Source organism: Eublepharis macularius, chromosome 9 (assembly GCF_028583425.1).
Source record: "Eublepharis macularius isolate TG4126 chromosome 9, MPM_Emac_v1.0, whole genome shotgun sequence".
In the NCBI taxonomy this organism is placed as follows: Eukaryota; Metazoa; Chordata; class Lepidosauria; order Squamata; family Eublepharidae; genus Eublepharis; species Eublepharis macularius.
In genome coordinates this window covers 37106569-37120404 of record NC_072798.1, presented here as the reverse complement: position 1 = coordinate 37120404, position 13836 = coordinate 37106569, and the positions used below count along the sequence as shown (strand labels likewise).

The 13836-nt window shown below is 44.7% G+C and overlaps 1 protein-coding gene across 1 annotated transcript in view; it reads left to right on the top strand.

Moving 5' to 3' along the window:
• The window catches only part of BAIAP2L2 (BAR/IMD domain containing adaptor protein 2 like 2), a 39849-nt gene extending 26586 nt beyond the window's left edge, over positions 1-13263 (top strand). Inside the window, exons 9-14 of the mRNA XM_054989073.1 lie at positions 998-1136; positions 1490-1730; positions 6415-6486; positions 8102-8288; positions 11788-11828; positions 13188-13263. Coding sequence (XP_054845048.1) covers positions 998-1136; positions 1490-1730; positions 6415-6486; positions 8102-8288; positions 11788-11828; positions 13188-13263 — 756 coding nt within the window. The remainder of the gene's footprint in view (positions 1-997; positions 1137-1489; positions 1731-6414; positions 6487-8101; positions 8289-11787; positions 11829-13187) is intronic.
• The last annotated feature ends 573 nt before the right edge of the window (positions 13264-13836 follow it).

The following is a 13836-nucleotide window of genomic DNA, read 5'->3' as shown; positions in this document are numbered from 1 at the left end:
CCACCAGCTGTAATTTATAATGGCCTCTGCTAAGAGCAAAATTAGATGATACATTTTTCCACAAGTCGAGGTTCTGTGAACCAACTCTGATCTTCTCAGAGTCAGAGAGCACCTCCCAGGAATTAAGTTCTCAAGCATGCCAGGGCCCAGTTTGGATCAGGACTGTGGCGCAGGGGGACAAGGGGCTTCAACACTGAATACTGCACATGTAGCTCCCTCTTGGGGAAAATAATGCTCCTCCAGAGCCATTTTCAGATTGGAAAAATGCCACAGTGGGAAGGCTGACATTTACTACTGAGTAAGAAGAACTATTTCTACATTTAAGAAAATATGGGTAGGCTCTGCTCTTAGATCTCCCTATAGCCTAGCCTATACTCAGACAGAAAGGATGGGAGCGTGTCCTTGGGAGCGTGTCCTTAGGAGGCAGTTTGGTGTAGTGGTTTGGAGTGGCAGGACTCTAATGGAGCCAGTTTGGTGTAGTGGTTAAGAGCATCAGGACTGGAGAACCAGGTTTGATTCCCTACTCCTCCACTTGAAGCCAGCTGGGTGACCTTGGGTCAGTCACAGCTTGTAGCTGTCTCAGCTGCACCCGCCTCATAAGATGATTGTTGTGGGGATAATTATAACATACTTTGTAAACTGCTCTGAGGGGATGTTAAGTGTTGTTGTTGTTATTATTATATGTAATTCATCTCTTTAAGGTGTCTCCTGCTTTGAGATTGTCTCTAACCTGGGCTTTTCCCTAAGGTACAGCTGTTTTGAGACTGTTAGGAATGTGCCATTATGAATGGCACATAGTGGTCATGTGCAGCTATAAGCTGTCTCTGGTTTTATCATTTTTTAAATGTATACTGTGGTTTTATTGGTAGGCATTTCTAGTCTTAGTTTGGGTTGTATGCTTCCCTGGGTTCCTATTGTGTTTGGGGTTATCGTATTAAATTTTAAATAAGGAATACATTTCCCACGAAGTGTATTTGTCTTCATTGTCTTTTTGCAGCCCCAGAGACCTGTGGGTGATTTCAGTTCACTGTTGACGGGAAGAAGTTCCAGCCCCTTCCCCCAGGAGGCTCTGGAAATTATGCCTTCCTCTCAGGCAGAACCAAGGAGGAGATCCTTGCCAAGAACTTCCTCTGCTGGTAAGAAAAGTGCTGGGGGGGGGGGGGCGTGCACGCGTGCACACACACACACAGAGTAATAGGACAGCCAGCATTTGGGAGATAAGGAATCTTCACCAAGAAACATTTTCCCCAAATGCCTTGTCTGTGTAGGTGAGGCTGTTACATTCAGCAAGGGCAGTGAAGCTGGATAAACATATGGCCTAAATATTAACTGATCATACTCAAAGAGGGAATGTCCAGGGCAAGTCCAGGATCTTTTACAAGTGGCATATGAGATGTATCTGGACAAATCTGTGTGGAATTGCCCCATTTCTTTAGTCAGGGAGGCATCACCGGCACAATGGCTTTGCTGAGTTATTCTGTCTCTGCAGGTTCTCTCTCCACTGGCCAACGTTCTCGTTCCAGCTCCTTTGGAGAGCAGGCAGGAGGAGGGAAAGAAGCAGGGAGCAAAGAGGAAAGCAGCAATAGTCTGCTGAAAGTCCGAGCAATAGCTCCTCACTCTGCTGGTTCGAACCGGACTCTTTTGCAGTTCAGCCTGGGAGACATAGTTGTTGTGTTGATACCAGAAGCACAGAATGGCTGGCTTTACGGCAGGCTGGAAGGCACGTCCGCGTAAGTGTGCTCAGATTCATGTTCATGGAATTGTGGTGGGCTGAGAAAGTTCTTGGCTAAATGCCTCAGATCATCCTTCTTAGTTAATGTTGACCAAGCAGACTCTTTCTTCAGGGGGGCTTTAATTGATCAGTTCAAATTGGGTCCTTATATCGAGGTTCCATATGGTGACAGGGAGAGTCAAACACAAGTTTCATTGTTACTCTCTCTTTATTAGAAAACTAAATACTAAAAGAATTACAAATATTTCTCACCTTATGGTGAAGTTTCTCTGTAAAACACAAAACATAAAGAACACTTTCACAGCCTAAGAAAAGCAAGTGCTCTGATCTTCAAACCACTTCGTCAAATTGGTTTCAGTGAATCCAGATGAGTCAAGAATCCTAGCCTTGGGTGCTAAATCCCTTTGACTTCATTTAGAGACAAGAGCCACTTCTGCACAGGTGACCTGCCCTGAGATCAGTGCTTTTGGGAGCATCCCCCCCCCCACTTCTCCACAGCACTCTTGCTCCTCCAGGAGTTTCCAAGGCTTTTCTCTGATCTTTCTCAAACCTGCTTTGCTCCAAAGTTATGGGAATAATCACAGTAAAACCTGGATGACTGCTGTGTGGGTAGAAAATGTGGATGTTCTGGCCCACATGGCAGCTATTTTCTCTAACCCTATCCCTGTGGCAGTAGGCTTGCCAGCCTCCAGGTGACCCAGAAATAAACTACCTGGAAGACATTAGAGAGTAGCAGAGAGATCCTACAGATCCAAATTCTGGGACAGACATAACGTGGCTTTTGAGGAAGCAAATAGTGTGAAACGGGATTAAAGCCTCAGCCGGGCAGCCCGTTGCCAACTCCAGCCAGGAGCTTTATTTGCATTGACTCACTGGCTTTTTGTTTGTACATGGTGCCTTTAATGTGGGTTCTGAAGGTATAGAACCAATAAAGTCGTATCATTGTGTTTGTGGCTTCTCGGACTTCCTTGTTTGAGCCTCCAGGTGATAGCTAGAGATCTCTTGGAATTACAGATCCAGAGGAGTTAGCCGTGTTAGTCTGTAGTAGCAAAATCAAAAAGAGTCCAGTAGCACCTTTAAGACTAACCAATTTTATTATAGCATAAGCTTTCGAGAATCAAGTTCTCTTCGTCAGATGCCTGATCAAAACTGGGCAGATACAGAAGAGGAGGGGGAAAGAGAGGGAAGGAGGGGAGCATAAATCACAAGAAGGCAGAATGCAATTAGCATAGAGGCAATCAAAACATTCCGTTGCTTGGAAATGTAAACATTTCCTTTTGGTGTGCAGTCAGTTTGTAGCAGTGAAGGTATCCAATTCCTATGTAGTATAAGCCTTCGGTAACCACAGCTCTCCCTGCCAGTTGCATCTGACAAAGAGAACTGTGGTCCCCGAAAGCTCACACCAGGGCCGATTCCAGACGGGCACAAATAAAGCGAGTGCTTTCGCTTTTCCAGTGACCTCACTCGTAAAAACCCGTAATGTCCCATCCCTGCTTACCACCGGAGTGAACCGGAGGTAAGCAGGGATGGGACATTACGGGTTTTTACGAGTGAGGTCACTGGAAAAGCGAAAGCACTCGCTTTATTTGTGCCCGTCTGGAATCGGCCCTGGTGTGAGCTTTCGGGGACCACAGTTCTCTTTGTCAGATGCAACTGGCAGGGAGAGCTGTGGTTACCGAAGGCTTATACTACATAGGAATTGGATACCTTCACTGCTACAAACTGACTGCACACCAAAAGGAAATGTTTACATTTCCAAGCAAAGGAATGTTTTGATTGCCTCTATGCTAATTGCATTCTGCCTTCTTGTGATTTATGCTCCCCTCCTTCCCTCTCTTTCCCCCTCCTCTTCTGTATCTGCCCAGTTTTGATCAGGCATCTGACGAAGAGAACTTGATTCTCGAAAGCTTATGCTATAATAAAATTGGTTAGTCTTAAAGGTGCTACTGGACTCTTTTTGATCTTGGAATTACAGTTGATCTCCAGGCAACAGAGATTAATTCCCCAGGATAAAATGGCTGCTCTGAAGGGTGAACTCTATGGAATTATACCCCACTGAGATCCCTCCCCAAACATCACCCTCTTCAGGCTCTGCCCCCAAAATCTCCAGGAATTTCCCAACCTGGACTTGAACCCGTATGTACCTTGGAGACTTCTTAGATCTGCAGATAAACACCTACTGGTGGTCCCTGGCCCCAGGGAGGCTCAGCTGGCCTCGACCAGGGCCAGGGCATTTTCTGTTCTGGCCCCAACCTGGTGGAACTCTCTGTCGGAAGACACTCGGGGCCTGCCAAGATCTTTTATCATTTCGGCGGGCCTCTAAGACAGAGATGTTCGCCAGGCATACGGTTGAGGCCAGCATGGGATCTATCTAATTAGCCTCCCTGCCAGCCTCCTACCAGTGGGGGGAGCGTATGGTCCGTCTCCCCCGCTATGCTCGGGGAGTTAGAGTTTCACCAACCCACACCTCTACCCTTTTCTTCCCTTTTCTTCCTTTGTGTATGGGAAAGGGGGAAGCATGCCTCATCTGGAATACTGACATTCATGTTTGTACTGAGATGTCATTTTATTGTTTTTATCCGTTGTAATTTATTTATGATTGTAACCCACCCTGAGCCTGCTTGTGAGGAGGGTGGGCTAAAAAGCTAATCAATCAATCAACGCTGTGTGGCAACCATTTGAGAAATGACATATGAACACACACAAGAAGCTGCCTTATACTGAATCAAACTATTAGTCCATCAAGGTCAGTACTGTCTACTCAGACTAGCAGCAACTCTCCAGGGTCTCATGCAGATATCTTTTGCATCACTTACTACCACTTCTTTTCAATTGGAGGTTCTAGGGGTTGAACCTGCTGAGACCTTCTGTATTCCAATAAGATGCTCTACCAATGAACCACAATACCTCCGCACTTCCTTCCCTCTGCCACTGGGGGGCTTTTTAAAAAATCAGCACTAGAATATCGCTGTACCTTTGTAACAATAGCATAGAAGTTTCTGTGAATTCTGAGTTTTTTAAAAAAAGTAAATCTGTAGTCCCTCCCTTCACTGGCAGAGGCATAAGGGCCGTTTTCACACTGTCTATAAATCGCTCAAAACTCACGGAAGGCTGCCGGCTTTCTCCCTCCCGCGATTTTTGAGGCCACCTGTTTACAAAACGCCACAAACAGTGATTTATGACGTTTTGTAATCGGATGGTGTTAAAAATCACGAGGAAGCCGGCAGCCTTCCTGCGATTTATAGACAGTGTGAAAACGGCCAAGGAAAAAGCCATATCTTTGAACCAAAGGGGCTAGACAGTGACCTACTTGAAAGAAAGAAAGAAAGAAAGAAAGAAAGAAAGAAAGAAAGAAAGAAAGAAAGAAAGAAAGAAAGAAAGAAAGAAAGAAAGAAAGAAAGAAATTCAGAGAATCTACTACACCTATTGTTGTAATGGTATATTGATATAATTATATACTAGTGTCAGTTTTCTAAAAAGATCAGGGGAGTAACTCTGGGAGATTATGGCAAGAAAACTGTCTGGAAACCCAACATGTGGAAGCCCTGCCCCCCTGCCCCTGTGCTTTATCTGCAGCTGCACCAGCGATGGAGAAATCCTGCCTGTGTGGAAGCCACCAATGAGTGGGATCCAGACTGAATTGGCAACTTCCATCAATTCCCTCTTCCCACTGCAGACTGCCCTCATGTCATTCCTCAAGGTCCCCTATCCCCCAGGGGCAGCATTTAGTAGAGATCAGTGGGTTGCAGAGGGAAGGCAGCAAAGCCGTTCTGCCACTGGCAAATTTAGTCTGGGTCCAGTCCATTGGCTTGATCCCAATGAAATCATCTAGTGGAGTGGGCCTTGCAAAGCACGATTTTCCTGCTTCCCTTCCCATTGCAGCCCTCAAATTATGTTCCTGGAGATAAGTGGACCCTCAGGAGGCAAACATTCCCTGGCAATGCAAGGTGGTGAAAATCACCCCTTCATCTGACAATGGAAGGGCCTTTCCATCACTGGAAACAAGAGGCAGGATGTAAGCCACTAAGACTCTATTCATACATTGCCTACAGACCATGTTTGGGAGACATGGCATCAAAGCAGACCGGGAAACGGCACTCTGCCATTCATGCGCCTGGCAATTGAGAAAATGGTCTGGTGATCACAGTGTATTTGTGACAAGAAGGAATCCTTTGAATGTGGAGCTGAGACCGAAAACCTCCTAAATCAGGAAGTTTTCTATCTAAACTCAGATGTCAAATGACATCTGCATTTGAGCTAGACAGTTCTGTCAGATACATTTATTTATTCATGCTGTTTATATTCTGCCTTTCTCACTGAAACTTGAGACATGTACATCTAGGTGTCTCTTGTTGGGCTGAAGTATAAAGCTTGTAACATTTAAAGCAGGGTTCATGGATCATGTGGTAAGAATGCCAAGCTGAGGTATGAGTACCTTTCCCCCTGTATCATATGTGGAATTTGAGGAGTCTCCCCTTGAAAGCCCACGTGGTTTAGTGGTTTCAGAATGGGACACAGATTTAAATCCTTGCTTTATCCATGGAGCTTGCAGGTGACCCTGGGCCGATCACTCTCGGCCTAACTGACCTCATAGGATTACTGTGAAGGAATTTTTTTTAAAAGTCTGGCCATTAAGGAGGAGTCCATAACATGCAGCTGTTGTCATATACCGTTGGTTTTAGGAGTGGCTGGTTTCCGGAAGCTTTTGTGAAGCCTCTAGAAGAGGCGAGAGAACCCGAGGAGACAACCTCCAGGTAACATGAATGGGAGATGCATACATTCTGAATTTCACAACATGTGCTGGTCTTGTTTTCACGTGGAGCCTTGTCCAGTGCCCAGCTGGTCTATTTGTGGAGCAGATAGGGTACTTTTCCAGGAGATCTTAGCTATTAAAGTTGTGTTGGATAGTGAGCAATGACACTCAGTTATCATTTGCCCCCATTACAGGACTAGTACAAGCCACTCTTCTGCCTGTTGCATTGACATGGAAGAGGAGGGGATGGTAGGTGAAGAAGGAAGATAGTAAAGAGTGTTGTGATTCAGGAGGGGCAGGGCTGCAGAGCCGGAGTGGGGGGATGCTTGAGAACACGAGGCAGAGATGAGCCAGGTTTTTAGATATCAATGCCCACCCTAAACATATAAATAATAGTTCTGGCCTGTTTTAAGGTTGAATGATACAATATGTATTAACAAAAGCTGGCTTCCAGGAGGAGATGATTTTGAACGTAGCTCCTTGCCTGTTGCTTTCCTTCTCTAATTCCCCCTTGCTATGCCCCCAGACCTGAATTCCAGCATATTTTTTGAGGGTAAAATACATGTGGAACTCCTTGGAGAGAGTGGGGGTGAAGCAGTGTAGGAGTAGTTGGTAGGGAAAGGGATACACACAAATACAAAAGTTGTCTCTTTCCTCAGAATTCTCCACCCTCCAAGATTCTTTTCCTTAGAAAAAGCAGCTGACAGGTTTTTGTTGCATGTATATGCAAGTAATATATAGTTCCACTCTTAGAGGGCTGCTGGACTTTGGCTCAGTTGTAGGGCTGTGCTGAGCATTCAGTTTTAATTTGTTGCCTGTCAGTCATTATAATCTTAGGGTGGACAGTGGGGAATATTCAGATACAAATGTTTTGATGGTCTCCCCCCCCCCCTTCAGTTCCATTATCTTTCTTTAGCTGCAGGTATTTTGGTACCATTTACCCAACGGTTACTTCTTTCTCCTTCCCTGATGAGTTTTAAAGATGATTCCAGCCAATCAGGAATCACGTAGTGAATGGGAAAACATCAGCGATCTTAGCCATAGCCATTCTGCTATATGATGCTTTTACTGAAGGCGACACTTTGTTCACAGAATGTTTTAGTTTTGTCTCTTCCCATCCAAAAGTTAGTTTTCATGGATGCCCTGTGTGTATTTACTTCCTCTCAGAATTGTGGGCTGAGTTTTCAATTTTTATCTTTGTATTGCTGAGGGCCAAGTGAAACAGCAGGTCTTTTTAAAAAATCTTTTGGAGGGGTAACTGGGAGAAAGAGAAGAACACTTAACTCTTTCCCCACCTGATTATCTATTTCCTGTTGTGCACAGACACATATGCACCATGGACATGTTTGGACCTGTTCCAAAAATCCATGGCAGGGTGTTTAAGAGCAGAGAAAGATCAGTCAGGGAAGCAGTTGAGTGCCCTTTCTCCTTGCCTGATCTCCTACCCCTGAAGCAGCTTCTCTGGTTTTAAAAGGGCTTTCAGACTCTCGTTGCATGTAATGTGTAGCTTAGTGCTGAAGCGTGCTGGGAATCAGAACTGTTCATTCACACTTCTAGCTAATTCCCTACCCCAGCTTCCGCAGAACCATTTCCATGACCCTTTGCCATCCTTCTAGATCGTTTCCTCTACGGACCAGTCACAGTGTGGATGAGATCATGAATCGGCCTAGTGCCCCATCTCCAGGCGATTATCTGCAAACTCCTACCAGACCCCAGTCACCCAGTCCCTCTCCTGCATTGGTGGGGGCTGGCAGCCGTAGAAGCAGCATGGCTAATGCTACAGCAGCCACTACAGAGTCTAAGGTAAGACCTCGTAATTTACCCCAGACCAGTAGATCCGAATAACTGCTGCTACATAGACTGGTGGTGGTTTGTAGAAACCTTTCCGACATTCCTGGCAAAAGAAGCTGGCACAGGCTTAGTTTGTCTACCACGTAGGTGATATGGTTGCCGCTAGAAAACTGCTGCTATCTGATAGGACACTGTAAAGTATGCAATGATCAGTCATGTGGCCACAAAAGTCACATGTGTGCCCTCTATTAGAACCACTGGCAACGACATTGGAAGCAAACGTGATCAAAGTAGTCGACATATGTGGCCTTTGCATCCATTGCTACTGAAATAGGGAGCTGAAACAGTGGAAGTAGGGTTGGTTTGGCGGGGGCAGTTTCTCCATCTTATTCACTAGTTATCAGCCTCCTGCTTTTCAGGTGGAAGCTTCGTGCTGTCCTTTCTACAATGGCAAACAAGGTTCCAGATTTTCCAAGTAGTATGGAGTTGCCTCCTGCTGGTGTATAGACTACTTACTGAGAGCAAAAAAGTCCTTTCACACCAAGGACTAGCGACTTAGGTCCTGCTCTTGTATAATACGGCTTCTAAAGCTTTGGCTCAGGAAGAAGCTATTGTGGTAGGCTGGCCTGTGGGAAAACACCAGAGCATTTCCTCTGACTAGTCCACATCAGCAGTTGGGCCATATGGGTATAAGTGAGCTGTAGGATGGGTGTCCAGAGGTGTCTTGCCAGAGACTTGTGACCCAAGGGCTGTATATTACACCTAATTAAGATGGTAACTCCTGAAGACTGAAAACCTAGAATAATTGCTTTAGAAGAACACTGGCCTAGAAAAACACTTCGGCATGAAGACTCCTGTGCAGCATTGGCGTCATCAGAACTTCACAAGGGAATGCCTTCCTGGTTCTCTGTGAACATCACCCCCTGTCCTGGATTCTGTGCATAGCCAAGGCCTCTCATTGTGTCTCTAATTCCTCCTCTAACTTCTGCTGGTCGTTCTCACTCCAGCTGTAGAACTGGCGTATTTGAAGCTCTTTCTCTCCTTTATTTTAGCCACTCTCAGGCTGGAAGAACCAAGTCCCCTTTGTTCTGTCTCATCTCCTTACGCATTCCAGACTAGGCATTCTGCTTTTCTGCCCCAGTGGGAAAGTCTCAGTCACTTCTCTCTTCGTTCTCCAGGGTCCCTTCAGTTCACTCCTCTGCTCCATGACATCTCAGCCTGATTTCTGGTGGCTCCGGGGCAGCAGCTCTTTCTGCTAATAGTAGGACTTTGAGTGTTGGGAAAGGGATATGGGTGGGGCCTGGCCAGCAAGTGGAAATGTCCATTTTTCCTTTCCTCCTCTGTTTGTTTGAGCACTTTGGGGGGCCTTTTCCAAAAGGGCTGAATAAGAGCTCTGGAAGCAGAATGCTAGTGCTGAGCTGTGAGGAAACCTGGAGCTCCTAGCCTTTAAGAAGGGAAAACAACAGTTTTGCTGCTTGCTGTGGATTGAGAGTTAGGCCATGTTCACACGAACAGTTACCAGTTAAACAAATGTACTTCACATTCTTAACACTCTGACTCTTGGAGAGGAGATAAAGGCCGAATCTACATTACCTCCGCGCGTCCCGGTGTTGCACTAAATGTCCGCGAAACACCCGGAAGTATAGCGTCTTTCAAGCGCGATTTCTGAATCGCGCTTGAAAGACGCTATACTTCCGGGTGTTTCGTGGACATTTAGTGCAACACTGGGAAGCGCGGAGGTAATGTGGATTCGGCCAAAGTGAGGAAGGAAAGAGGAGTTATAACTCCTGTAGTGTTACAGGAGTAGAACCCTTCCAGTATCTGCCTTTTTGTGAAGCTGCAAGCAGAAAATAAATTCTGGGCCATCCTCACATAACGGTATTGTACGTAGTACTCTTGTGAGCGCTCAGTGTTTTATATTGCTGTTCTCAAAACGTGTGTGCAAGGTACAGAAGTGCAGTATGTTCTCCTTTTTAAAAATCTATTTGCATCAATGGCATGCATTTTAAAAAGTGTATGAGTTCTAAATAGAGAGTTTATACTCATTTTTTTGTTGAAACACTGAGGAAAATAATGATTACTAAAGATAAGGCCATAGCTCAGCCACAAAACACATGGTTTACATAATATCCCATATTCCTGGCATCCCCTGGTAAAGGATTTTGGGTAGAAGGAGTGGGAAAGAACTTTGCCTGAAACCCCAAAGAGCCACTGGTAGTCCACGGAGACAATACTGGGCTGTACAGATCGGTCTGACGTAGTTTAAGATAGCTTGATATGTTCTTATGACTGGCAAACCCACAAACAAAACTCTCACAGGAACAAATGAAAGACCCTGCTGTTCCACCCCAGGCCCAGGCTTCCTGGAATAACTACTGTTTCAAAGTACCTAAAGCTATTTATGTTCGTGTGAACACAGCCTTGGGTGTGGTGGGTTGTTACTGAAGTGTGTTTAGATAATCCAGATGTTTACAGCTTGTTCAAAAGTGCTTCCAACCATGGCCTCTAACCCCTGTTGTTGGCCCTCTAGAGTAACTGGTTGGCTACTGTGTGAGATAGGATGTTACACTGGATGGACCACCAGCAGGGCTCTCTTTTTAGGTTCCTACAATTTCTCTCAACATGGAAAGCTTAGATTTTTCTCTGACGTGCAAGTTCATGCAGGAAGGTATTTTTTTAACATGGCTGCATTTTCAAAAAAGCAGTGCTCCATAAGGGTTTTGAACTGTGCCAGTAAGACATCTTGGAAAATAAAAAAAATATTGGGGACCATGAAGGGGCTCCTATTTCAGGAGGTTGTCCTGAGATGGGTGACTCTTCCCATCCAGCAGCCAAAACTTTCCAGAAGCTGCTTTTTCTAGTGATAAACTACTGACTGCTACAAAACAACAGCTGAACTGTAAGGAAGAAACTAGCAAAGACTAAAATGGTGAACAAGGCATGGAGCGAGACAAAGGATCCTTGTGTTCTGTTCTCTTTTAATGAGCAAAGGGCTGAGCTAGCCAGGAGGAGCCAAATTGCAGGACGGTAGGTAGGATGGTTCCACATTATCAGAGGAGAACTGCTGAAAAACAATGTCCCAGGTGAGAGCTGGGAGAAACAAAAGTCTATGTGGTGGTGATGGATGATGAAACTTGTATGCTATTTGCAGTTGGGGATCAGTACTTGCATGTTCATATATGGCATCCTGAAGACTTGCCTGGGTTACTGTTACGTGCAGGGAAGTGGTAGTGTAGTATTCTCTTGACCGGAAATGCTGTGAGATGAGCGAATGGAATGCCAAAATAACTATGGGACGACTCTTGTGCATTGTGGAGGCAGGGACACGGCATGGTACAGATCCTGTTGGCTGCTATGCACTAGATGCACGTTATCCTACCAAGGGTCAGTAGTGCAGACGCCATCTAAGTATATGAGTGTGTGATCTGGCATGTATCTCCCTTTCTTGTTTTCTTCCTCTTAAATTCAGAGGCTCTTCTTAGCTCTTCTCCATGTTTTTGTTTAATTGCAGAAGTCCACAGGAAGGGAGCATCAGCCAGAACTCTTCCCCAGGTAAATTTTGGCTCTACTGTAATTTGGGACTGACAGCATGATTATCATCTTTACGTAGGCTGCTCCTAGCATAAAGGCATTTGTCCAAGATATGCCTTTCTGGGTATTTCCCATGTTTAGGTGATGCCTTACCCACCTGTATTGTGCACATTCAGAGGGTTTTGTTTCCATCTTCTTAAAAATACGTACCCAACATTTTCTAGTTCAGGAGAGAAAATATCCCTAGGAGGAGAGTCCAGATGTGATATTGTAAAAGTGGTATTTGTTGACTTACAAGGCACATCTTAAAGGCAGTGCTTGTTCATAGAAAAATGGTGTAAGACCATGCCTGCTCACCTAGCAGACTATATCTGCCACTTTCCTATAATATGAATTAAAAATGGATATTTTCAAGTATTGTGCGACATATGCCACAATAGTCATATTCATAGATTTTTTAATAACCTGTATTATAAATGAGCCATGACCTGGTTAGCCCAGGCTAGCCCAAGATTGTCAGATCTTGGAAGCTAAAAATGGTTGACCCAGGTTAGTACTTATATGGGAGGCATACAAGGAAGTCCAGGGTCGCTACACAGAGCCAGGATAATGCAAACCACCTCTGAACATTTCTTACCTTGAAAACCCTACAGGGTGAGCATAAATCAGCTGTGACTTGATGATTAAAAAAAATGGACAAAACGATTTTATCTTTTCTAAAATTATCCTAAGATTGCCCATTCCTGTGATAACACAATACTGAAAATTTAGACAGAACTTTTAGAAAAATGGCTTGACATTATTATCATATCGTAATCCTTAAAACAACCCTGGAAGATGGGTTGAGCATCCTCAAATTATGGGGCAGGGTTAGGGTTGAGAAAAAGTGACATACCTGAGGAGACCTAGTAAATTCATGGCGAAGGCAAGATTCAGTCTCTTAGCAGCTCATATTCCATATATTTTTAAAAGGCCTTTTTAAAAAAGAAGAGTTTTAGCAAGGTTCTCAGGCAGCTTCCCACAGGAACACTGAGCAGAGTAAAGCTGGCTTGCTTAACTTCAGCCACATAATAGCATCTTGTGTCCTCAGGCCACTCTTTGGTCTTTAAAAGCAACATGTTTGGAAGATGCCACTTCAGTCATGGAGCAGCTAGACGAGGCTGAGACATCTGAGTCACCGCCATAGGGCTGGAATGGCCCTAGGAGCCACCACGAAGGCTATGCATTGGCAACACAAGCTGATACATAGCTGATTGTATTTGTTGCATCTGTGAGGATTATGTTTAGGATGAATTAGCAACTGATGCCTTTTAGGTTGTAATCTGGTTTGCTCTACAATGTTTCCAGAAATACAATTTTCTCCGTTTTTTTTCTTTCTAGGGGCACTAACCCTTTTGCTACTGTAAAGCTGCGTCCAACTGTGACCAATGACCGATCAGCACCTGTCATCCGGTGAAAGCTAACTAGGTTTGACTGGGTGAATGGCACAGAAAGCTGTACAGAACAGTACTTCCCGTTTCAGAGTGTAGGTTGGCATTCTCTTGGAGTTGTTTTCTCAGAAAGTAGTTAACCGGAGTGGAGGTCAGCTCTTTTTCCATTTTATTTCCCATTCATGCTGTGTTGTAGCAGTCAGTAAGTCCCCAGGTCATTTTCCTTAGTTCTCTTAGGGCCCTTATGCACAGTCATGTGTATCCCCTGCCCCTTTGCGGTGCATAGATTGACATGCACTCTTTATTGGTGAAAGAATGCATTTTCTGAGCCATCAGAGGGAGAATGTCATACACTTTACAATCCATAAACTCCAATCATAGCTTTATACAAGTAGAGTAGTTAATGATAGGCATCTCCTGAGTATAATTGGTGACATAATTTCAGTGTTGAACTACACAACTCCTCTATCCTTCCCCAGTCACATTCAATTAGTCGCTGTATCATTTTATAACATTTTTTTTCAATTTAGGGAATTTTTTTAGTTGTGTGGCAGTTGTGCTGCCCAACTAACAAGGAGCATTTTTTAACGTTTTAGTTC